Source organism: Pollachius pollachius (assembly GCF_949987615.1).
Source record: "Pollachius pollachius genome assembly, chromosome: 17".
Classification (NCBI taxonomy): domain Eukaryota; kingdom Metazoa; phylum Chordata; class Actinopteri; order Gadiformes; family Gadidae; genus Pollachius; species Pollachius pollachius.
The window spans coordinates 4,697,231-4,723,389 of NC_136950.1; the positions used below are offsets into that span (position 1 = coordinate 4,697,231).

Here is a 26,159-nt window from a genome sequence, read left to right on the forward strand (position 1 = left end):
ACATTAAACAAACAATCAACAATTCTCCATAAGTTCTTTCTAATTATTTTACTGAGAAACAGACAGACAACGATGTCACAAAATAAATTGTGTAAATGTCCAATGAAGAGGTGTTAAAATGTTTGTATGAATATTATATCACCATCATAATAACCTTTGTTTGACGTTCGATGTCATCCATCTGCCTGGATGAGCACGCATCACCATGGCTTTGTAAACGTTGCATACGGGCTTTCAGCCTGGCTATCGGGCTGCAGGAGGTGAAATAAAAAGCAGTTGAAACATTTTAATACTTAAAAATTCCTCATTTTAAAAACCAGTAAGAAATATATATATACCACCACTCTGCAATTAATTTGCATATGTGTGCACATGTTCTCGAGGTGGTGGAAGTCAGATTTATGCTTAAACCTATTCAGACAAAAAGTGCCACTTCCTTAAAAAGGTTGTTAAAAAGTTTATAAACTGATTCGAATGACGTTTGTAAACCCCTCTCCATGCGTTTATAATATGCATGTTAATTTGTTAGGTTACATTACCTTTTTACAGCTTATTCCAACAGGCGGCTGCTGCCTAAACAACGCAAGCCGCCCATAGCGGGACCTGCCCGTAATTCCGACACCTCATTGTTCCGATGTCTCAATGGTCTGAAATATTTCCCATTAGATGGACTTGCCACTATGCCGACGGTTCAATGTTACGAAAACGGAACCCATTGTTCCGAAGGGCCGTTTGTCCGACTTTTCAAAAAGGAGGCGCATTAGGCCGACGGTTGAACATGCCGAATAGGCCTACATATAAAGAGGTTTATACTTCGCTCGCGCCCTCTCTCTTTTGTCACTTTGCTCTCCAATATTCATCGTGAACATGATATGTAGGCCTAGGTTGCATTTTGGTGCTTAGTGTGTGAGAGAGAGAGAGAGAGAGAGAGAGACTCTTTATATGTAGGCCTATTCGGCATGTTGAACCGTCGGCCTAATGTGCCTCTTGTTTGATTTATCTGACAAACGGCCCTTCGGAACAATGGGTTCCGTTTTCGTAACATTGAGCTGTCGGCATAGTGGCATGTCGATCTAATGGGAAATATTTCGGACCGTTGAGACGTCGGAACAATGAAGCGTCGGAATTACGGCATGGCACCCCCACAGCACCACCATAACTAACTATGCCCGCGACCCCTCCATCCCCCCCGCGCGTGTGCGTCGATACGGCCTGTCTCTTAACCTTTAAGATTAAAAAAAAAAAACTGGAACCACACTGGTTAGCTGTGTAAACCATTTGGTTAAATTGAGAAGTTATTTTTAAAAGCGGCACTACACTTATTTGTGAAGCTTATGTTAGCCCTTTCCCTGCTCAGACCCACACTCCCACACACCCCTGAATATTAGAGTAATACTTTATGAAGCCAGAAAAATAAAAGGCTGCATAAATGCAGCCCATGACCCGAAAATCATGAAATAGCTCATTTGCTCACCTAGCTAACAACATTTCTCACCCGACCCACATGGTCAACAAGCTAGGCTAACGAGCTAGGTCATGGTAGCTTTAACAAACCATAATGAAAGTAGCATATGAGCCGCAACATTATCTACTCATTTTAACTTCAGTTCATGTACTTACTCAGTTTCAATGTGTTTGGTTCTTGTCCATCCGTGATGCTAAGTCTCTTTCTTTCGTCTGTCTATCCACTCCTCGCTTGCTCTCGTTCAATATGAGCACAGTAGCACGTGCTCTGTGGGTGGGGTGTGAGCTCAATAAGATAATCAGCAGCAGAAACAGTGTGAGCGCTGTGGGTGGGGGATGGGCATAGGTGAGGCGGGGACCGCAAAAATCAGGAAAGGTGTTTCCCTCCCTCATCTCTCCAAGTCAGTGCAGCCATTTTGTGAATGCAATGCTGTTCATATTAGTAGGCTCTACACAAAGGAAAAATAAAGGTTGGCCTATAGGCTGAATGCCATGTTGTGCATTTCAAAAATTAATATATATCAAAAAATAAATGATCTCTCTCTCTATATACATATATATAGAGATCATTTTTTTAATATATATATTAATTATATTTATATATATATAGCCTACACACACGGCATATGTACGATTTATTGTTATCTGTGTAGTCTTTATTCCCCATTGAAGTTGCAGAAAAATCGCTTATTTGCCTATTTTAGATGCATTTTAAATAGGATATCGGAGGAGTGGGAAAGAGACAGCGGAGTGTGGGAATTTTGCACACGTCATGTGAGCTGATGTTGCGTTTCCATATGCTGTTTGAATTATGAGCAGCAAGGAGTACTGGTTATATGTTTTATACAGTAGGTGTGCGATGGCTGTGACAACACTATTCAGCTTGCCAGTCTCGTCTTTTTCTTTTTATTGCCAGATGCGCACATTTCCCTGCTAAAATAGAGAAATCTGTTGACCCTCATTTGACTTTAAACTATAGGCAGACAGTTTAGTTGTAGCACCATGCAGACCAGTATGATGCATGCACAGTGGATTTTTGAATCCGACTGTGTTCTGGGACCTCGTACATAACAATGCACCAATGACGGCACTACACCGGGGCTAACCGGGGCTATAGCCCCGTTAGAAATCTGGTTACCCCTGGTTCAGCCCCCCCAGGATATTAGTTCCATGTTCTGTATTGCAATAAACAGCTGTTAATATTTTCTTTGAACTTTCTAAACAATTAAATCTTCAACAATCTTCCTTGTAGCCTACTGCTATTCTTCTTCTAAGTATTAGCCTATATCTTAAAAGGTAATGAATATCAAAGTCAGAACCATTTCTGAATCCTAAATTCAAATTTTGGATTTTTGAGGAGCACCTTAATGTAGCATTCCTAGTTGCACGTCTTATCCCGGCCTATGCGTGTCTGTTTCATCTGGACACTGGAGCAGAAAAGTTGCCAGCGTGTCTGTTTCTCCCCAGCACACAGCACAGGGAATATCTAGCTACTATTTTTATTTTAAAATGTCACGCAAAAGAGACGATAAACACACTGGTCAGTTATCATTTAGATGGCAAGATGATAAGGCAGATTCTTTGGAACAACTAAAAAAGGCAAAAGTTTACAATGATGTGAACAACTTATGTTTGTGCTTTTTATGTCGCGAGAATGCAAGAAACAAGTCTTTGAGGCTAAAATTTTCCCCCGCTGTTGAACAGAGCCTAAATAAATACGGCACGCAAAGTTTTTCTGAAGCACATGCATAATCTCTTTTCCGGCTGGTCTGTGCTTTTCTGGAACGAGTATTTGAATACTCGCTCGGAAAAACCAACGAGTATTCGCAGCCTGAAAAATGGCATTCGGGCCAGCCTTAATAATGACTCAATGATGACTTCATATGATTTTAAAGGTCAAAGGTCAAGATCACTGTGACCAAGCCTTCATATTCATTCAGCTATCCAGTGTAGTGTCAGCTTTTGTAGTTTATATAAATTCAATGCTTTTCCATATTTCATGCATCATTCAACGTTTTAATCCCATTCAGATATATTTATACTAATTCAACATTCAGCAGTGAAGCTTCTTCAGTGTCAGCTTTCACACCATAATTTCTTCAAGAAATTGCATTTGTAGTTATGTTTACACTAGGGCTATCAAATTAACGCGTTAATTTATATTAATTAATCACAGAAAAAATAACGCGTTAAAGAAATTAACGCAGATTAATCACGCTTCTATAGTGCCCTTTGACCCGGTATATCATTTGCTTGTAAACAAAATGGAGGCAGACGAGAAGACGCTGCTCGGCCCTGTGAACGAAGAGATCAAGTTTAAACTCCCAGATGGAACTGTAGATAGGAACACCGTTAGCTGCAATCTCTGTAGTAAGGAATTTTCCCATCATCGGAGTTCATCAACCCTTAAATATCACCTCAACGCAAAACATTTGGTAGCAAGCTCGCAGGTACGAGCTGCCACAGCCCCTGAAGCTGGCGCTAGCAGGCAGCCTCGTCAAGCCACACTCGACTGAGATGCATTGAATCTTGAGTGAGATGGAAATGTTATTAATTTGATCTTAAAATGCACCGTATGTTAATGAAAGACATGTTTTAAATAAAAAGAGGCATTGAACTTTAAAATCTACTATGTCTATCATTCATTGAATCACTCATCTGCCATAATTGATCTGAATTAAATTATTTTTAAATACTTTCTTGGAAAAATGTAAGTATGCGATTCATTTAGATTAATTAATCACAGAGCCTGTAATTAATTAGATTATTATTTTAAATTGCTTGACAGCCCTAGTTTACACACACTTGTTCAGGAAAAGGTCCCCACCAGTTCAAATGAGCACATTGCAATACCATCTATGACCACTGTCCCTTACACACTTTGTCAGGAAACGGTCCCCACGGGCAGATAAGCACACCGCAGTACCAGCCATGACCACTAGGGGCACACACAAAGTAGTGAAAAGTGGTCTCTTGGGGCCCAATTTTTTTTTCAAAGAAAAAATCACCAGGCATATCAGCAGGCTGTTTTCTATTGATTTCAATGCTCGTGCCGGTGGGGCCCAGAGATCGGGCCCCACCGGGAAAATCTGACCCCACCGCGTGAGTGAAATCTCAGGTGACGGGCCTCACCGGGATAGAAAAACACACACACACACGTACGTACGTCATGCATTGTGACATGGAACATTTAAATACGATGCATGCGTAAATGTTCCTGATCCCCATGCCTTTATGCATGCATGGGGCATGTGTCTCAGGAGGTAGAGCGGGTCGGCTGGGAACCGGAAGGTTGCTGGTTCGATCCCCGGCTCCTCCCAGCGTGTCGAGGTGTCCCTGAGCGAGACACCGGCTGTCGCCCTGCGTGCTTGATGTTAGGCACGTTGCAAAGAGCTTTGAATGGCCACTGGTTAACTGAAGTCCGTTTACCATCAGTCCGTTCACACGCGTATGTGAGGACGCGCGTATGTGACAATCGCTTCATGTGCTCAGCGGTTCTTCCACACTCACACAGTCAACGCCTACACAACATGAAAAGTGAGTCATTGAACGATGGGTTAGGATTGCACGTTGATGTGTTTGTGTGTGTTTGTGTGTGTGTGTGTCCAGCTGCCCGGCGTTGAGGCGTGTGATCGCTACACCTTCCGCTACGGACGCAACCCCCTGATGGAGTGGCCCCTGGCCTTCAACCCGTCCGGCTCCGCCCGCTCGGAGCCCAAAGCCTGCCAGACCAAGAGGTACCGGGACCCCCTCACGTGTTCAGTACTGCCTTCAATACTGGGGGCCCCTGATGGAGGGGCCGGGACCCCCTCACATGTTCAGTACTGAATCAATACGGACCCCCTGTTTGGGGGCCTTTTGCCTTTAACCCGTCCGGCTCCCAATTAGCAATTAATTGCATATGATTGATGAAAAAAATGAAAATGAAACCGTGTTTAATCGGCCTCTTTTCTCCTTGCTTTGCTTTTGCCTTTCTTTCTTTCTTTCTTTCTTTCTTTCTTTCTTTCTTTCTTTCCATCTCTCTTTTCTCTTTTCTTATCCCCCCCCCCCGTCTCCCGCCCTCCAGGCCCACCCTGCTGACCGCCATCGCCCCGCGCTGCCAGGGCTCGGTGGGGGCCATCGTGGGGCTGGTGCCCGGCGTCATCTCCCTGTCCCCCGGGGAGGCGGTGGCCGGGGCCCCGCAGGGCCGGCACTCCAAGTCGGCCCAGTACCGCCGCATGACCGCCGAGTGGAAGACCAACGTTTACCTGGCCCGCTCACGCATCCAGGTGACGCACACGCACACACACACACACACTCCTGCATGCCAGGTAACACTAATCACCGAATTTGCACCACTCACGTCAGACACGTATTTGTACACACTCACTTTGTGCTCAATCCAACACACACTCACTCCCACAGCAGTTTTTGTAACCTTGTGAGGTCTGTCTGTTTGTGGTCTTATATTGTGTGTGTGTGTGTGTGTGTGTGTGTGTGTGTGCAGGGTCTTGGTCTGTACGCGGCCAGAGACATAGAGAAGTGCACCATGGTCATCGAGTACATCGGAACCATCATCCGGAGTGAAGTCGCCAACCGCAAGGAGAGGCTGTACGAAGCTCAGGTAACCCTCGCTCTGTCCTTCCAAACATGCGTAGCTCTCAGAAATGGGGGACTAGGAAGTGACCATATACGGTGTGTGACATACGTGTGTGGGCTTTGCGTTTGCAGAACCGTGGCGTGTACATGTTCAGGATCGACAACGATTACGTCATCGACGCCACCATCACCGGAGGACCTGCGAGGTACGGCGTCACTCTCAGACGCGGACATTTAAAGGGAGCGCTTCAGATTCTGGATGCATGAGTCACACTCGCCTGTTCAGAGTTCACCTAGACCTTGCATAGCCACCCCTCCTACTTATTGTATGTTGTACATCCTGGCACTTAATGTACTCACTTGTATGTCGTACTTAGTTATAGTACTTAGCATTGTGAAGCATCTTATCCTGGCTATCTTTGTTGCATACGGGGGAATGGGTTAACCTAGTGATTGCCAGTGCTTGGCACTTCTTTCTACTCACAGCCTTACTCTGCCGACACTGATATGTTGCTTCACCGTCTTCTGACAAATGTACTTGTTGTAAGTCGCTTTGGATAAAAGCGTGGGCTAAACGTCCTTAATGTAAGATCCCATGAGATGTCTCCGGACCGAGTCCACCTGCCGCGTCAGGGCCCGGTGTCGTGCGTACTGAGTCCCTCCCGGGGCAGAGGGGTAATGCGCTATGTTTCCCTCAGGTACGTCAACCACTCCTGCTCTCCCAACTGCATCACCGAGGTGGTGACCGTGGAGCGAGAGAACAAGATCATCATCAGCTCCTGCAGACGCATCCAGAGAGGAGAGGAGGTAAACCGCTCCGCTAGTTCAGTCAGTCAAACAGTCAGTCATCCAGAGAGGAGAGGAGGTAAACCGCTCCGCTAGTTCAGTCAGTCAAACAGTCAGTCATCCAGAGAGGAGAGGAGGTAAACCGCTCCGCTAGTTCAGTCAGTCAAAGAGTCAGTCATCCAGAGAGGAGAGGAGGTAAACCGCTCAGCTTGTTCACTAGTCGTTAGACAGTACTTTCACTACTGTCAGACGGTCAACCAGTTAGTTAACTAGTCAGTTTGACAGTAACGTAACTAGTCAGTAAGTGAAATGGTCTGTCCTCCAAATTAAGAGATGGTCAACTGCTCAACCAGTTAGTTCGTTAGTCAGTTAAACAGTCAGTCCAAAGAGAGGAGTTAAATCAGTCTTCAATCATTTAACCGGTTAGTTCAATAGCTTGTCAGTTAACCATTAAGTCAACAGGTTTGCCCGTTAAACAGTCAGTTAACCAGTTGGCAAACTAGTAAGTCAGATAACTCTGAGGAGGAGAGTAGGAGGTAAACAAGTAATTCAGACATTTAAACAGTCGAGCCTCTCAGTCAGTCAACCAACTCTTAAAGCAACCCTGTCTCGGTCTCTCTCTGTGTCTCTCTATTTCTCTCTCTCTCTCTCTCTCTCTCTCTCTCTCTCTCTCTCTCTCTCTCTCTCTCTCTCTCTCTCTCTCTCTCTCTCTCTCTCTTCCCCCCTCAGCTCTCCTACGACTACAAGTTTGACCTGGAGGACGATCAACACAAGATCCCCTGTCACTGTGGAACGCTCAACTGTCGCAAATGGATGAACTGACGCTCACCTTGACACACACACTTACACACTCGCTCCCAGGTGCATTCCTGCTCTGAGTGTGGTTGGCAGCTCTCTTCGTCTTGGTGCTGTGTTCAGCGGAGAATCCCGTCTCTGACCATCACATACACAACGATTCATAAATCCTATATTCATGTAGACTGTTTTTCTTTTCACTGGCGGCATTTAGTCTTTTCCATGATTGGCTGTTGTTTTTTTGTTTATGTCGAGTCCAACTGTGTCGGGTGAGTGCAGGGGTCAGAGGTCACCTGATCGGTGGTGGGTTCACTGATTGGCTACTGCCTCACGTCCCGCCTTCAAGGGGGCTGGTCCTCTTTGAAAGGAAAAGAGGAATATTATGTTTGTACATACATTGTCGTCGCGATGGCGGTTGGACACATGCTTTAGCGCAAACACGCAGCTTAACTCCAGAATGTATGCCGTTCTAGTTCCTGAAAGGGAGGATTATTAACTTGCACTAATAAACTGGAGACAAATTCCCGTCGAAGAAATACTTGATTCCATGAGTCAGTTTTTGGTTTCCCCCCCCCCGTCTCGCTTAGTTCTCCCTCCCTCTCTTTTTTTAATTTTGTGTAAAATAAGAGATCTTTTGTATTTATTACTGAATGAAGCTATTTTCTAAACTGCAGGAGGTTTGGTGGCTAGAATTATGTAAATATCTGTATCGAAGCGAGACGAGAAATCTGTGTAGAGAATCATGACCAAGAGCTACCTTGACCAGATCATCATCACCACCTTCATCATGGTTGTCTGGAAGCTGTATCTGTTAGACCAGGCAGGGTGGTATATTATGTAAATGTGTACAGAATGTTTATAGAACAGAGTATTTTTGTTCCATTTTACCTTTTTTGTTTAAAGGCAAAAGAAAACAAATTGACCACATGAAATAATTTTGAATTTAAGAGATTTGAAGTGTTCTTTGAAATCATTTTTTTCCTGGCTTCCCTAAGGTCCGCCTCTTCCTGCCTGGCTGCCTTGTCAATCAAAACTCCCCTTTTTTTGACAGAAGGCCTCGCTTATGTTCCTAATAACATTTCTGGAAATGACAACCCAGCTACATACTTGCAAATATGCGTCTGTTCATTTTAATTGTTGAAACTTTGCGTGTGTGTGTGTGTGTGGCCCATGTTTTTTGAAATCAGAGCTTTTGAATCTGATAGAAGCTTCTTAACTTGCCGTTTGTGGCCTGGAATTAAACTGGTAGTATCAGTTATTTTTTTTTTTTATTTGTATTTTTGGTTTGGTGCACATAAAGAGCTGTGGACTGTCCAAGTGGCTGTTGTAATATCTAGATCCACACACAGCATGTCCCTGTCTGCCCCACAGCCACAGTGTATATATCTAACTCACTCCCACCTCTGTACCCCCTGTAGTCGTTGTACATTTCCCCCCCCCCCCCCCCCTAACAAGCCACTGATCCCAGTCCTGATGTGTACAGTCGTAGAATCTATTGATGGACACATGAAGCCTTTTGAAGAAAATGTGACCTAATAATTATGTATCTTTATGTTTTTGGGAAAAAAAGTTGTGAATTTAGGATCATTTACAAAAAATAAAAATATTTTACATCTTGAGCTAATGGTCTCGCAAATCATTTTATTTTCTTATCAGCTGAAGGCTGACTTTTTCTACCAAGTTGAATATATTCATTCTAGTTCTTAGGGTATTAGAAACCATGCCTGTTATAGCTATTATTTCTACAAAATGATTCACCAATAAATCAAGAAAATATTGAAGACGTGACAAAGAAAGAATGTTATCTGGCTTCCTTTAAAACAATGAGGCACAGTTACAGCTAGAGTGGGGGTTGTGGATTTATTAATCGTAACTAATACACAATTTAATACCAATTATTTATCCCTGTTTATATAATCAAGTCAATTGAAAAGGATTTTTTCTACATTCTCCTTCGACATAGAGATATCTCCCTTCCTCTCTAATTGAAAGGTGATAAGATAGTTTGCCTTTGCATTGCCAGTGTTGCCACGAAGTCTGATACTGCGGCCAATCGACTGACTTCTCTGTTGTATAGATTCTTTAACTGTCTTGCAGCCTTGCAGACATGTCCACTTCACCTAAACTGTTTTGCATATTTACTTAAGTCTCTCCCGCAATGGCAACTCCACAACTCTGGTCACTCCCTCACCTTTGTGTCAACTACCCACGATGTGAAAGTGTCCTGATAAGAATCATGTACACCCATTGTCTCAATGAATGCTTGCTCGGGAACTTTGCTGCCTGTACCTTTCCATGATCCTGCTCTAAAATTGAATCAAATATTTTGATGTACAAAGTACCCTATAAAGTAGATTGTGCTTCATCAGTGGTTAATTTGGAGACACCAGCCAGAATAAGCTAGATTTTGAAAGTGTCTGACTGAAGAAATCCCTGCCTCCCAAAACAAAGGACTAGCTCGCTGGCTGTGGTTTCTGGGCGGAGTGTGCTCTGATAGCCGGGTAGAAGGTCATCCATTTATTTAGACCGATGAGGCTTATTACAGGTGCATCTCCACGGACATCATATGTTGTTTTTTTAGTTTTTTACAACATTTGATTTACTTCCACTGTCGGGACGTAGAGAATTTCAACAAATCACAAAAGGAAATTGTCTCCTCTGGCTTTTAGTCAAAAGAGATTCACGTAAAACAGGGTGTCATTTAAAACAACTTTTATTGGTTAAGAAAACACAAAGTGGACTTAGAACTTCCCATTGAGAAGAATAAAGCACATCACTTTCCACATTCAATCATTTTGGAAATTCAGCGGTGAGCCCTCAAGCCGATTTCTTGGAAAGACAAACGGACATGGGGGGCTCCAAAACAAAATGATTTAAAAGGACCACAAGTAGCCCCCAGAGATAATTGGAAGACGAGACATGCCAGTGGCAGAAGCTGAACACACCCATGAGGGTCACAGACAGGACAGCAGCAGCCGTCTGCATCCTTCTCCAAACCAGTCGTCCCTCTTTCTCTTGAATTCAGGACAGATTTAAAAATAATGTCTGCATAACATCACACATTTAAAATAACTGAAGGTCTGTGTCATCCTTCTCCAAACCAGTCATCCATCTTTCTCTTGAATTAAGGACAGATTTAAAAATAATGTCGTACATCAGACATTTTAAAGAACCGTAGGCCTGTGTCATAGACCTGAAATGTACAGAGTGGTTTGAGAATGAATGAAGAGGGTTTCTGTACATCACACTTTGCGTGCTGAGCTGCTTCCACAAGTCATGAAATAAGATTCAAACCAAACAAACAAGAAAACAACAAACCTTTACAAACATCCCCGACACAAATTGTTGAGATGTCTATTATCTCTACCTTTAATACTCTGGCGAAATACACCAGAGCAGTCTCCAGCCATCCAGAAAACACCTCCTGTGAAACATGGATTATAGGTCTTTAGATTATCCTAACATTACAAATCTACGCATAAACATTATGGAGCAATTTAATTAAGAGCTGACATTTGCATCACCTTCAATAAAAAAAAGTATATCATACCAATTACTAGCTAGTAGGCGCTGTTCAAAATAAACATAGATGCCTCGGTGATGTGTCTGGAAGTTCACAACACAAAATGAGATGACCCTAATAAAGGTGCAAACTAGCTGCCTGGACATCAGAGTGATTGTCATAGCAATCAACAAAACTGAGAACTCGAGATTTTGCAGACAAACAGACAACTTTAGTTCAGGAGCCAATTAGAAAACGTTTATCTGTGTGTATGTAAAGGCCCCTGGTTTTTGCCAGTCGTGAGTGTGATTAGCCATTGCAAGCCGTTTCAAACCTGCCCTTCCCTGTGCCTTAGTGACATCACAAGTGGGCGCGTCCACCTTGATGCATGCTGGATAGATCAGTCTACCAGAACCGCCCAGTGGACTGTGGGTGGACAAGTCAACTTGTGTTGTCACTCAGACCCAGGAAAAGGTTGATTTTCCAGCCGCTTGTAATGGCTAGTCAAACTCAAACCTTGTGGTAGAATAGAGGCCCTTTAAACTACTCATCACACCCCCTGCTCATTGCTAAGGTGACATCCTCCTGTACCGGGAGACCTGACCACAATGCTGTGGATTGTCTAGGGGAGTGGGTTGGGTGGACATTGATGCTGTGCTCTACAGCGGGTCGCTAACACTCGTATGGGCAACATGTTGAACAGACTACCACACACACAACGGCAGCACTGAACACAATGATTCAGTTCCAAACAAAAAGACACATAATTCGCATGACAGAATACCACAGAGAGCAAAGTCATGAGTGCCATCCAGACTCCCTCCACAATGTATTCTGAAAACAACCCAATCTCATCTTAACCTAAGCGATTGATCGCGCCAGGGGCCAACAAAGTCTGAATCCTGATCCTGACAACAGAAAGTGTCGCTCATCACAGTAGACCCTAAAATGTCAGCGTTGTTTAATTCATAAACGAAATGTAATGCAATTGTATACAGCGAGTACGATTATCGTTGGTCAGCCAGTTGCTGCTACCAACCAATCAGGCAGCAGGGGAAACACACAGACACAAGCTTGCTATTATATAGACCCCTAGTCTCAACCCCAATGTTTGTAAAATAAATAGACTGAAGGTTAAGAGGAGCATATTCTCCTGCTGGTGATGTTGGTTCCCTGACCGGTTCCCAGCTCTGAAGGAACGACGTATCTCACCGGTCCAAGAGTTCCCTTTCAGTTTGACTTTCATTATTATATAACATGTGGTGGATTATTAAAAGGCCAAGAGGGCACAGCTGTCTGTCTGTCTATGTGTGTGTGTGTGTGTGTGTGTGTGTGTGTGTGTGTGTGTGTGTGTGTGTGTGTGTGTGTGTGTGTGTGTGTGTGTGTGTGTGTGTGTGTGTGTGTGTGTGTGTGTGTGTGTGTGTGTGCGTGTGTGTGTGCGTGCGCGGTCCCTCCTCGAGGTCAACCAATGATCAGTGATTATCAGACAAGAGCAGAAATCAAGGAATAAAAATCTCCTGGAGAGGAAGAGTCTCTCCTCTTCCCTCCCTCACTTTTAAAAACAACACACGATTGTCCCCCTGAAGAAGAACGCCAACGTCAACGGTGTGTGTGTGTGGGGGGGGGGGGGGGTCAAAGGTCACTTAAGGGAGGGATGGACTTAAGCCAATAAGTCGTATTGTCAGGCTTGCGTGTTATACTGTTTGCGTACGATGCATGTATTGTGTGAAATGTCAGGTTTTCTGTGTGTCTGCCTGACGTGTGTGCGTGTGTTATGGCGGGACCGGCCCTGAGGCAATCTCTGTGCTGCGGGTCTCCTCCGGTGGGTGACGTCAGCCCCGTCAGCCGTCCATCTGCCACTGCTGGGGCGGGGAGCCGTCGCAGATCGCCATGGCAACGTAGCCCTTAGGGCCGACGGGCTGGAGCACGGACAGACACTGACCCACCGAGACCTGGTAGAGCCGGTTAGCCCTCTGGAGAGAGAGAGAGAGAGACAGGTCCGATGAGGCATGCTGCATCGTCAGCGTGGGAGTACATTAACTGTGCACTGTGAGGGCTGCGTTTGTGAACTGTGTATTGTTGTGTGTGTGTATTGTTGTGCGTGTGTACTGTTGTGTGTGTTTGTATTGTTTTGTGTGTGTGTGTACTGTTGTGTGTATTGTTGTGTGTGTTTTGTGTGTGTGTATTGTGTGTGAATGTGTGTGTGTGTTGTTGTGTTTTGTGTATGTGTCAACTTTGTATTGTTGTGTATGTGTTTTGTGTTAACTGTGTATTATGTTGTGCGTGGGTAAAATGTGCATTTTTGGGTGCGCATGCGTGTGCGTGTTGGTGTGTGTGTGTGTGTGAACTGTGTATTGTTGTACCTGTATTGTCGCGTGTGGTTGTGTGTGCGCATGTGTGTATTGTATGTGTGTGTGTGTGAGACGGACCCCCAGAGTCCACTGCTGGGACCCCCCTGAGCCGTGGCACTTCATGAGCCGGGGCAGGTCGGAGGTCCGCACCTCCGAGACGTCCAGACACAGAAGGCTGGCCAGCACCAGCTCGCTGTCCTCGTCATACGACCACTCCTACTCGCACACACACACACACACAGACCATTTGATTTACAGAAAACTACAATCTATCATCCCATGACCATTACCATGCCTGATGCTATGGGCGTGGCTCACCTGCTCGTGGTCTCTGAGGTCACATGGTCTGAGGACCACGGCTCCGCCCTTCTGACTGGCCCTGCCCTGTGCCACCAGACAATGGCCGGTTGCTAGGTTACGCAGCTGGGGAAGGGGGATGCAAAGAGGTGGGAAATGATAAATAACTAAAACTAATGAGTCATTTCTAACGACGAAAGCTAATGAGCAGACCGCATTCATCAGCAAGTCGTTCATAATAAGTGACGCTTTGAGATGGGCTGGAAGAAGGAAATCGATTCACTGGATTCTTATTCTTGTATGGTTCACTTCTACCAAAAATATATCATTCTTTTGTGTTTTCATATCATTGCAATCAGATGATTTTAATTCATTTAACCACCTAATATTATACACTTGACTCTGCTTTCATGAGATCATTTGCCACATCGCCTTTGTCAGGGGGAGATCCTGAAATCAGCACCCTATGGAGGAGGACCGTGAATCCTTTTAAATCGAGAAATCGTTTTCGAGTTGACTCACCATCCCAGAAACTCGAAACAGAAATCCTTTTCCTGAGATGCCCAAACTTTCACTACCTTCCTCGTGGTACTGAGCCTTCGTCACCGACCCGTAAAAAAAACAACAACTAAACACTGAAGACTAGCGGTGGCGCGGGCGAGCTCGCGGCGGCGGCGTACCCGTCCTCGCTGCAGCACCTTGGGCCTGCGCAGGCCGGCCTTGTTCACGAACATCTGCTGCTTCTTGTTGCCGTTGGCCTCCAGCTGCATCTCGGGGTAGATGGTGTCCAGGTACCAGCGGAACGACCGGCACTGCAGCCGCTGCCGCAGCGCCTGGCGCTCGCTCACGTCGCCGTACGGACGCTCCCGCAGCTCGGGCCGCAGGGAGAAGTACTGCTCCTGGAGGAGGGCCAGAGGGGACACAGAGGGAGCTGATACAGGGAGGAGTACTGCTCCTGGAGGAGGGCCAGAGGGGACACAGAGGGAGCTGATACAGGGAGGAGTACTGCTCCTGGAGGAGGGCCAGAGGGGACACAGAGGGAGCTGATACAGGGAGGAGTACTGCTCCTGGAGGAGGGCCAGAGGGGACACAGAGGGAGCTGATACAGGGAGGAGTACTGCTCCTGGAGGAGGGCCAGAGGGGACACAGAGGGAGCTGATACAGGGAGGAGTACTGCTCCTGGGGGAGGGGGGGGCCAGAGGGGACACAGAGGGAGCTGATACAGGGAGGAGTACTGCTCCTGGAGGAGGGCCAGAGGGGACACAGAGGGAGCTGATACAGGGAGGAGTACTGCTCCTGGAGGAGGGCCAGAGGGGACACAGAGGGAGCTGATACAGGGAGGAGTACTGCTCCTGGAGGGGGCAGAGGGGACACAGAGGGAGCTGATACAGGGAGGAGTACTGCTCCTGGGGGGGGCAGAGGGGACACAGAGGGAGCTGATACAGGGAGGAGTACTGCTCCTGGAGGAGGGCCAGAGGGGACACAGAGGGAGCTGATACAGGGAGGAGTACTGCTCCTGGGGGAGGGGCCAGAGGGGACACAGAGGGAGCTGATACAGGGAGAAGTACTGCTCCTGGAGGAGGGCCAGAGGGGACACAGAGGGAGCTGATACAGGGAGGAGTACTGCTCCTGGGGGAGGGCCAGAGGGGACACAGAGGGAGCTGATACAGGGAGGAGTACTGCTCCTGGAGGGGGGGGCAGAGGGGACACAGAGGGAGCTGATACAGGGAGGAGTACTGCTCCTGGAGGGGGGGGCAGAGGGGACACAGAGGGAGCTGATACAGGGAGGAGTACTGCTCCTGGGGGAGGGCCAGAGGGGACACAGAGGGAGCTGATACAGGGAGGAGTACTGCTCCTGGGGGAGGGCCAGAGGGGACACAGAGGGAGCTGATACAGGGAGGAGTACTGCTCCTGGAGGGGGCAGAGGGGACACAGAGGGAGCTGATACAGGGAGGAGTACTGCTCCTGGAGGAGGGGCCAGAGGGGACACAGAGGGAGCTGATACAGGGAGGAGTACTGCTCCTGGAGGAGGGCCAGAGGGGACACAGAGGGAGCTGATACAGGGAGGAGTACTGCTCCTGGAGGAGGGCCAGAGGGGACACAGAGGGAGCTGATACAGGGAGGAGTACTGCTCCTGGGGGAGGGGCCAGAGGGGACACAGAGGGAGCTGATACAGGGAGAAGTACTGCTCCTGGAGGAGGGCCAGAGGGGACACAGAGGGAGCTGATACAGGGAGGAGTACTGCTCCTGGGGGAGGGCCAGAGGGGACACAGAGGGAGCTGATACAGGGAGGAGTACTGCTCCTGGAGGGGGGGGCAGAGGGGACACAGAGGGAGCTGATACAGGGAGGAGTACTGCTCCTGGAGGGGGGGGCAGAGGGGACACAGAGGGAGCTGATACAGGGAGGAGTACTGCTCCTGGGGGAGGGCCAGAGGGGACACAGAGGGAGCTGATACAGGGAGGAGTACTGCTCCTGGGGGAGGGCCAGAGGGGACACAGAGGGAGCTGATACAGGGAGGAGTACTGCTCCTGGAGGGGGCAGAGGGGACACAGAGGGAGCTGATACAGGGAGGAGTACTGCTCCTGGAGGGGGCAGAGGGGACACAGAGGGAGCTGATACAGGGAGGAGTACTGCTCCTGGAGGGGGGGGCAGAGGGGACACAGAGGGAGCTGATACAGGGAGGAGTACTGCTCCTGGGGGAGGGCCAGAGGGGACACAGAGGGAGCTGATACAGGGAGGAGTACTGCTCCTGGGGGAGGGCCAGAGGGGACACAGAGGGAGCTGATACAGGGAGGAGTACTGCTCCTGGAGGGGGGGGCAGAGGGGACACAGAGGGAGCTGATACAGGGAGGAGTACTGCTCCTGGGGGGGGCAGAGGGGACACAGAGGGAGCTGATACAGGGAGGAGTACTGCTCCTGGGGGAGGGGGGCAGAGGGGACACAGAGGGAGCTGATACAGGGAGGAGTACTGCTCCTGGGGGAGGGCCAGAGGGGACACAGAGGGAGCTGATACAGGGAGGAGTACTGCTCCTGGGGGAGGGCCAGAGGGGACACAGAGGGAGCTGATACAGGGAGGAGTACTGCTCCTGGGGGAGGGGCCAGAGGGGACACAGAGGGAGCTGATACAGGGAGGAGTACTGCTCCTGGAGGGGGGGGCAGAGGGGACACAGAGGGAGCTGATACAGGGAGGAGTACTGCTCCTGGGGGAGGGGGCAGAGGGGACACAGAGGGAGCTGATACAGGGAGGAGTACTGCTCCTGGAGGGGGGGGCAGAGGGGACACAGAGGGAGCTGATACAGGGAGGAGTACTGCTCCTGGAGGAGGGCCAGAGGGGACACAGAGGGAGCTGATACAGGGAGGAGTACTGCTCCTGGAGGGGGGGGCAGAGGGGACACAGAGGGAGCTGATACAGGGAGGAGTACTGCTCCTGGAGGGGGGGGGCAGAGGGGACACAGAGGGAGCTGATACAGGGAGGAGTACTGCTCCTGGGGGAGGGGGCAGAGGGGACACAGAGGGAGCTGATACAGGGAGGAGTACTGCTCCTGGGGGGGGCAGAGGGGACACAGAGGGAGCTGATAGCAGCTGATGAACTGATGAACTGATTGGGGCGACAGTAGCTCAGGAGGTAAGCCGGTTGACTGGTAACCAGAAGGTTGCTAGTTTGATCCCCGGCTCCTCCTAGCTCAGTGCTGAGGTGGCCCTGAGCACCCCACCCTGACTGCCTCCGTAGAGCTGGCTGTTGCCCCTGCGTGGTGGTGTAAGTCGCAAAATCATCAGCAAAATCCCCTAAAATGCAAACTGTAAATGTGTACTGTGGTGTGTTGTCCAGCAAGAAGGCATCTCTGAAGAGTTTCGGACTCATGAAGGAATATTATCAATATAAAAAAAAGAAAGTATTGCATTTTCTGTGAGGATTTAAATTAGTTATTGTTCAGGTGTGTGTGTGTGTGTGTGTGTGTGTGTGTGTGTGTGTGTGTGTGTGTGTGTGTGTGTGTGTGTGTGTGTGTGTGTGTGTGTGTGTGTGTGTGTGTGTGTGTGTGTGTGTGTGTGTGTGCGTGTTTCCCGCCCTACTTTGTAGTCGTCCATCCAGACGTGTGCGAGGCGCAGGGAGTTGTGTGCCATGGTATCCTGGCCCCCGGGCGATCCGTATGGCCTCCTCTTCCTGAAGATGTGGCCCACCCGGGAGCAGGGGACGATCAGCAGCTGACCTCCACACATCCAGATCTGGGCGGACACGCAGCGGGCCACACCCATACTCAACATCATCTTAAGCATACTTTCACAATAGTCTTGCTAATGTTGCATGGACCTTTCCTAAAACAACAGCCAGAGGAGCTTGTTCAGTGACAGGATGCTCCTCCCCAAGTGCAACACCAACAGACCCCGAGCCATTCCACTGTACAACACCACAACACCACAGGTAGGCGGCGGCAGAGGAGGACAGAGGTCAGGGTGGAGCTACAGGCCTGACCCACTCCGTAATAACATAAACCTGCATATCAAACACAACTTGGCTGTTTTTATGCACTGTTTAAGCACTACCTCATTTAAATATTGGCTTGCATGTTATTATCCTTGTATATTATTTCCCTGCATATGTATTTTTTGCATTTAGCATTTTTGCACATTTATTTTTGTTGTTTTTAAATCTTATTCTATTCGTAACATGGTGTTTGCTGCTGCTGGAAGTGAAATTTCCTGAGGGATTAATGAAGTTGAACTCACTCTCTCTCTCTCTCTCTCTCTCTCTCTCTCTCTCTCTCTCTCTCTCTCTCTCTCTCTCTCTCTCTCTCTCTCTCTCTCTCTCTCTCTCTCTCTCTCTCTCTCTCTCTCTCTCTCTCTCTCTCTCTCTCTCTCTCTCTCTCTCTCTCTCTCTCTCAATACCTTGATGAAACATGGCTAGAGAGAGACATTAGAGAGACACGAGGCAGCGATAGAGATGTTTGATCGGACTAGGTAGCCGTTCTCTTTCTCACCCTGAAGGAGATCTCCAGGTTCTCCCCGCCCCAGATGTCCATGCCGGCGTCGTATTGGCCGAGCTCGTTGAAGTACTTCCTGTTCATGGCAAACAGGCCCCCAGCCATGGTGGGGGACCTGGGGGGGGAGACAGAGATGGGATGCAGATACTTTCCTTTAGCTAGCAGACACTTTCACCAAAAGCAACTTGCAGTAGATGTGGATATGGGTCAACGTCTCAAAATACACACCAGAACTGATCTATATTTTTTCTGATGACTTTTGAGGAGATTTTAAAAAGGACTGTCCAGTTGTGCGTCATCTCATTGTTGCTTAAGATCATACGATGTTAAATAGACCGCTGCGCTTTGTCTGACTCCAAAGCGCTTTGTTTATCCCTCCTGAGGAAATGAGCCCTTTTTTTATTACAGTAGCGTCAAGTACAGCAGACAGAGGGAACATGCAGGGTAACACGTTAAAGCCCCTGCCAGGTCTGTTTTCCCCTCTCGACCAAACACCCAACACCCTAGCACTACACGTTGGCCCCTGGTCAGGTGACCGGCTGCCGGACCCCACCGACCTGAAGGCGCCGGCGGCCCCGTCGGGCCCGTTGAGCTCGGCGGGGGGCACGGGGTCCCACTTGAAGTGGAGCCCCCAGTTGAAGCCCCCGCGGACGATGGGCGAGGGCGAGTAGACCAGCGTGTCGGCGGAGATGATGTCGATGACGGGGCACACCACGGTGCGCTGGTCCCGCCGCAGCAGGCCCAGCAGGGGCTGAAGCCACGCCGTGTTCACCTCGCAGTGGCTGTCCAGGAACACCAGCACGTCGCCTGGGGACACGCACGGGCCGGGGTTACCCAGCGGGCCAAGGCAGCGGTGTCTGAGGGTCACGCGAGGATCGCCTCCCTGCCTGTTAAATGGTTAGCGGACTGCCTTTCTAAAGCGCCTTTTTCTAACCTGTGAAGCGGCTTTGCAACATCGCCTGACATTCACCGGTCCACGCACACATTCACACACCGACGGCGGTGTCGACCATGCGTGGCGACAGCCAGCTCGTCGGGAGCAGTTGTTGTGAGGTGTCTCGCTCAGGGGCACCTCCACACTCAGCCAGGAGGAGCCGGGGATCGGGCAGGAGCAACCTTCCAGTTACCAGCCAACCCGCTTTACCCCCTTAGCCACAAGTCGCCCCGTTGTGGCTTCGGATGCAATCTATTTATGACACGATGACAGGAGAAGGAATGCCTTCTGACGTGCAGATGACTTTTAAATCACCTAAAGTTGATTCACTGAGTGGATTCACACAAGTGATACATTATCCGTGAAGTACAGACAGGCCATTTCCTTAAGAAGATCCCCACTTTATTATTTTAATTTTATTATTATTTTAATTAGTGGGTTCAGAAGTGTCTCCGGCTTGCTTGATGGGCAAGGAGATGGGATTTAACAAGGCTGGGACAAATGTATGGGGTGAATCGGTTTGCCCCCTCCTGTGACCCGGAAGTGGCGGGGAGGTCCCCTTTTTACAGATCGGGATTCTGACGCAGCAGGAGAAGGCTTCCTCCGACATCAGGGACCAGCTGTAAGAACCTTGCGCCCGGCTCCAACTGGGTGATTACAGTGTCATATGTCAGCGAGTAAAACAATGTGCGTAGTTGTGCCGTTAATGCAACACACTCCATATCCGTACCGGTGGAACGGGTTGACTGACACGCACACACACACACACACACACGCACGCTGTTCCATCTAGATCAGGGGTCTCAAACTCAACTTACCCGGGGGCCGCTGGAGTTAGAGTCTGGGTCAGGCTGGGCCACATCAAGTATTCCACAAAAAAAGAAGCACAACTGACCAAATCTAAATTAATGATCGGGCTATAATGAGATCATTTTGGCTATGTAATCGCTGACAACAGCGGACATTTCAAAGCGGTTGGTGGAAACCGGGACATTTTAGCGTCCTTTGGCTTTTGTCAGGACTCAGGACACGCAACTCAAAATTGGGACTGTCCCGGAAAAACCGGGACATTTGGTCCCCCTATCACAAGTGATAAAAAAGCGTGGCAAGCGACTCAGCAAAAATGTGCGTTTGACAACAACGCGCGGGCCGCACTAACACTAAACTTTGATGTCAAGTAGGGGGCCACAAAATATCATCCCGCGGGCCTCAATTGGCCCCCGGGCCGCGAGTTTGAGACCCCTGATCTAGATGCTTGCAGGAGTTCCCTTGCCAGTTTTAAGGCTCCAAAGATTTAAGGGTGCGTTAGGTGTTAGGGCGTATTACCTATCTGTAGTGTATGTATGCATGTAGGGAACCTATGAATGAAAGTCGAGGGTAAGGATGTAGGGAGCACACAAGGGACAGTCTAGTGTAGGAGGTATTGGACAAGGACGTACCGGTGGCATGGGAGGCTCCTATCATTCGTCCTCGGATGAGTCCTTCCCTCTTCTGGTTCCTCACCAGTCTGACCTTTGACTGCAACTGCTCCCTGACGTAGCGATCCAAGTCCTCCTTCAGGTCCTCTGGGAGGCCGAAAGAAAGATGTCAAGAAAGAAAGAACGCGAGTGAGAAGGAAAGAAAGAACAAATAGACAAAGATGAATTTACTTTGGCGTGACGGATCCTATTTTTGTGTTCCCGGTGTCTGTCTGTGAGCAACCTGTACTTGGTCAATACATAGGGTCCAGTCTAATTCCAACATCTGGTCCTCTTCATGAATCTCTGTCACACGTTATCAGTGTACTCATCAGTCCCATGGGGATGCAGTGTGTGTGTGTGTGTGTCTGTTCACACCCAGCTCGCTGTGAGAATGTGGTCACCATGGACCCCAGCTTCAAGTGGTCTCCTACAAGGACTGTGTTTAATAAAACCTGTGTGCGTGTGTCCGCACCCAGCTCGCTGTTGTCGTCCACCAGGATGATCTCGTGCAGCAGGTAGGCGGGCGTGCGGTCCAGCACGCTGTGCACGGTCCGCAGGAGGGCGGAGAACGCCTCGTTGAAGAAGCAGATCACTACGCTGGCCGAGGGCAGAGACAGAGGGTACACCTTCTCCTTGCACCTGCAGAGCGAGAGACAGAGAGACATTTCCTTTAGTTATTTTACACACAACATGAGTAATAACCTTTTATGATAGAGTTAGAAAGATTGAGTTAGACAGGAAGGTATGGGAGAGAGGACCATGGGCAGGAATCGAACCCGGGTCGCTACGGTAAGGACTGAGCCTTAATGGTACGCGCTCTACCAGGTAATAAGCACTTTTACGGTTATTCGACAATTTTCAGTTAGTATACAGAACAAACATGTACTTACGAATTGGAAAAAGAAAAATTTAATATCACAGAAGAAAACCCTTTAAAAAAAACTGTTGCATCTGTATAAACAATGTCCTCATAAACCCACGAGACAGTAAAGGCCTCTAGGTCTCCCATTGCCTTAAAGAAAGCAAATTCAATCCCTACTATTAGCCCTAGCATTACAACATAACAGTAAGCCGGTTCCAGCTCTGACCTCAACCCTGTTCCTCCATCTCAATCCCACTCGATAGCAAGCCTCGCCCCGCCCACCACAAACCCAACACAAAGCAGCTGCTATCTTGTTCGACATGACCTTCTGTACACTACCCTCGAATACAAAATTAACCCCAAGTTTTACTGAGTATGTAACACTCAGTAAAACGATAAAATAAAGTTTCTTTCTCCCCACAAAACGGGCGTTTTGTTTATTATGCCGGATTAATTACGCTTCAGCATTCACAGCAATGGCACCATGTGAGATCCTCCATTGGAGGTGTGCAATTATTTTACTCTTACTCTGTGCAGCACCCAGTAAGGCCAGTAAAGGCCTTCCTTCGCCTGCCACCCTCAACAGTTCCCTCCATGCAGTGTCAGTCCTGCCCCCCAGCTCCGCCCGAATCAGTGACTGCAAAAAGCCCATGAACAACGTCTTCCTGTGAGGCTCGGCACCAGAGAGCCACTGAAGTCTCTTTTTTTTTGTATCTGTTTGTGGATTTTTTTTATTGCCCATGCCACAGGCTGGTATCGAACCCGGGCCACTGTGACCAGGGCTGAGCCTTAATGGTAAACCCGTTGCTCCCTCTCAGTCAGCCTCTGTGTCCGAAGTTCAGCAAAGCCTTCGTGTAGCGTGTACCCGACGTCACGCCCAGACGACTAACTGCCTCTGCATTATCCACAGCCGGCTCGCCACAATCTACTAGCTGCCGTAGCTGAAGGGTTCCCCCCTGGATTTGCGTAGAGGCCAACCCTGGGGCGCTGCGGTGGATGTCCAGCCTGGACCTGTGGACTAAAGGCTCCTCTAAAAGCCAGTGCATGGTCGTGTTTGGTGGACTACAGGTTCCCCAAACAAAGCAGAGAGTTGAAGAGGGAGAATAAAGAGGGATTGAGAGAGAGAGAGAGAGAGAGTTGGCTGCTCCTACTGGGAGTCTCTGGTGTCGGGCAGGTCTCGGTGGGAGCCCAGTCTGGTGGAGATGAGGACATTGAAGGCATGGCGGTGGTAGCCCACATCCCTCAGCCTCTGGTCCGCCTCGCTGAATATCATACCTGGAAACAGGCAGAGAGAGCAAGAGAGAGAGCAAGAGAGTTACTTGGAGCTAAATGCAAGTAAGAAACATGTTTTAAAAGTGAAAATTATGTGGGTACAGCGTTGGATTGCAGTGCTATACAGTGTGGAATTATGGCCAGCTGCCTTCTGCTTGAAGTGGAAACATGCCAATTAGCTATACAGTCGGGTGGTATAGGACATTGGGTCAAAGCCAGCATAAAAAACATGTTGCCGTAACTCACCCATCTCTGGTGAAAGCTCGCCTCCCTTATTGACCATAAACGACCCTCGCCCCGCCTTCTGGCCACTAGGGCCCCTGGTGATTGGCTGCTGCTGCTGGAGTGGCCTGTTGTTCCTGGGCTGCACAGGGGTCCTGGCCAGGCCCGGGTCAGCCCCCAGATTGAAGTAGAGGAATAGGAGGAGCGACCAGGTGGCCGAGGTGAAGAGGCAGCCATAGCAGAAGTACCTCAGAGTCAAGCTGGCCATGGTGGCCAAGAGAGCATCCTCTTACATTAGAATGCTGGAGAGAGTGAGAGAGAGACAGAGAGACTGCAACTAACAGCTAGTATTCACTAACAGCTGTTTATAATTATCTTAACCCTTCAAACACACACACACACACACACACACACACACACACACACACACACACACACACACACACACACACACACACACACACACACACACACACACACACACACACACGAGACAATAGCAGGAATGCCAGTTATGAGAATGTGGTGAAAATGGACCTCAGCTTCACGTGGTCTCCTACAAGGACTGTGTATAATAAAGTGTGTGAGTGTGTGTGAGTGTGTGTGATCTCATGATTTAAGTCTCAGAGGATTACCCACACACACAAACACCCACACAGACAGAGGGACAGAGAGAGAGAGAGAGGGTAGGGAGAACAGGAATGACTGCAACTTACATAGCATATTACATAGTTACTCTGTATCACAAGCTTAAGAACCCATAAACATATAAGTGTGTCCATCCCTTCAGCCCATACCTGCACTATGTTCAAACAAACACACACGCACCCTGAAACAACAGGAATCCTGTTCCATGTGTGTTATTGTGTAAATAAGAAGGGACAGAGACATGACCACAATGCAAAGGTTTACGAGACTGCCAAACATTACCTCCTGGGGAACATCATCAGAAAATCATTAACACTGATGAATACTATTATTTTGCCCGGCCGTTTCATTATCTTTTCAGTAAATGCTAAAGTAAAGTTGTACTACAAATGTAGAAGGCACAGGAAAAGGCATCATGTTGCTATAGGGAAGGAAAGTAAGGCTGAGTGCTGAGTGAGAAAGGATGCAACGAAACAAACTAGGGGAAAATCAGCAGAAACCTGAGAGTCACACCAGCATTCTCAAATGACAGCTGTCAGCACATTAATTCTTAATCCAAAGAACTCTGCAAAACAGAACATGCTGACATTTGCAAAAGTGTGTATCATTGTTCTACTCCAGTTGACATATATGGAAATCCTAATCTATGTCAAGGTTGTTATGTTGAAAACGGTGCCTGACACATGGAATCAATAGTTAGTTACAAAATGTATCAGTAATTAGATGTGCCCTAATCAACCATCCTATGGACATCAAGGTTATCGGAAATAAGACCAGAGAAAGGCAATCAATAATCAGCTTCCAATAGATATTAGTAATTAGCTATGTCCCATCATCACTACTGCAGATCTTGTCATAATGGCCTTCTAGTTTTAGCTGTTCAGACAGCACGCTAGATTATAATAGTAATTTACTCTTCAGGTTCTACCCACACAATATCCACATCAATGATTCATATCACCAGTGGAAACCTGTGTCATAACGCACACACAGACCTGTCAGAATTCACATTATTACATACATCACTCAAGTTGTTAGTGTCATTTGGTTATCCTCGTCTCATCTATTAAATAGTAGTAGTATAGATTATATCAATAATATATAAATATATTAAAGAGTCAGCTCCATCCACAGGCTGTTCCCAATCTAAAAGCTAACGTTGGCTAGCTAGCCAAGTTACTTTAAGTCAGATTCAATCAATAAGGAGCGTTTTAGTGCAACATTTAGAGCGACATACAAAGTGAGACAGTGATCAATGAATAGCCTGACAACACTCTCGGATGCCTTGCAGAAACCATGCACACAACTTCAAATCCCGGTGTTAGTTTATTGGTTGCTTTTAACCATAACAGTGAACGTTAGCTTAGTTTAGCCAGTTAGCTGATGCCCACACATCAACGTCCTCCACACCTCATTATAGTTAAACCACCTTTAGGACAATCAAATCAAGAGCATTTATTATCAGTCCAACTGTGTAATGTAATGTGCAAACATGGTTTGCTGATTACCTGGCTGTACTTGTGGTCAGAGGTGTCTCTCCTGGGTTGAACTCCGTTAGAATTCTCACCACATCAGCAGTGCAGTGGACCAATGCACACGCACATCCTTCCCGTCCAAACACGGCAGTGCGTTTAAAATCACGTTAGTAGATACATCTGGAGATTCATTGTTGCCAATAGGTCATTGTCGGTCCAGGAGAACCCAAAACATCGCCTGTTTCACGTCCACAGCACTTGACTGACTGAGCAGAAACCAGAGAAACCCATTGATATGATGCGTTCAAGTCAAACCGGGAAAACTCTTCAATGGGAGATCACGCCCATCCTTACCAGAACCATGTAAACAACTCAGAAAACCGACTTGTTATATTTGATAAAAAATGTTACACTTAATAAAACAGCATTGAAGGCCTTATTTGGAGATAAAATAAAAGAATAACTAGACAAAAGTATATTTCAATTCTATAAATACAAAAAAAAGTTTTAAAAAAAAAGTGTAGGTGAGTAAG

The 26,159-nt window shown here is 47.9% G+C and overlaps 2 protein-coding genes across 12 annotated transcripts in view; one reads left to right on the plus strand and one right to left on the minus strand.

The window, feature by feature from the left end:
* Positions 1–9,242, plus strand: part of LOC307088863 (uncharacterized protein) — a 79,897-nt gene extending 70,655 nt beyond the window's left edge. For all 11 annotated transcript variants that reach the window (XM_079754899.1, XM_079754904.1, XM_079754906.1 and 8 more), the window contains 6 exons: positions 5,074–5,201; positions 5,531–5,732; positions 5,951–6,067; positions 6,175–6,248; positions 6,741–6,849; positions 7,558–9,242. In XM_079754899.1, coding sequence (XP_079611025.1) covers positions 5,074–5,201; positions 5,531–5,732; positions 5,951–6,067; positions 6,175–6,248; positions 6,741–6,849; positions 7,558–7,650 — 723 coding nt within the window. In that variant the 3' untranslated portion in view covers positions 7,651–9,242. The remainder of the gene's footprint in view (positions 1–5,073; positions 5,202–5,530; positions 5,733–5,950; positions 6,068–6,174; positions 6,249–6,740; positions 6,850–7,557) is intronic.
* Positions 9,243–12,454: 3,212 nt separating this feature from the next.
* Positions 12,455–25,901, minus strand: galnt11 (UDP-N-acetyl-alpha-D-galactosamine:polypeptide N-acetylgalactosaminyltransferase 11 (GalNAc-T11)). The gene is made up of 12 exons (XM_079755169.1): positions 25,660–25,901; positions 23,528–23,805; positions 23,161–23,284; positions 21,620–21,786; positions 21,127–21,252; positions 19,311–19,560; positions 18,751–18,868; positions 17,846–17,998; positions 14,454–14,672; positions 13,795–13,899; positions 13,555–13,692; positions 12,455–13,098 (listed from the first exon to the last, which is right to left on the minus strand). Exons 2-12 carry the CDS (start codon positions 23,769–23,771, stop codon positions 12,967–12,969), a joined length of 1,776 nt encoding a protein of 591 aa, XP_079611295.1. The 5' UTR covers positions 23,772–23,805; positions 25,660–25,901; the 3' UTR covers positions 12,455–12,966.
* Between the last annotated feature and the right edge of the window lie 258 nt (positions 25,902–26,159).

What these genes read in the sequence shown, in the direction of transcription:
- galnt11 (XM_079755169.1), bottom strand. Translation starts at nt 23,771, where the DNA reads ATGGCCAGCTTGACTCTGAGGTACTTCTGCTATGGCTGCCTCTTCACC. An exon ending in CCCGACACCAGAGACTCCCA is followed by an intron (nt 21,787 to 23,160) that starts GTAGGAGCAGCC and finishes CTCGCTCTGCAG; the next exon opens with GTGCAAGGAGAAGGTGTACC. An exon ending in CCCAGCAGTGGACTCTGGGG is followed by an intron (nt 13,099 to 13,554) that starts GTCCGTCTCACA and finishes CTCTCTCTCCAG; the next exon opens with AGGGCTAACCGGCTCTACCA.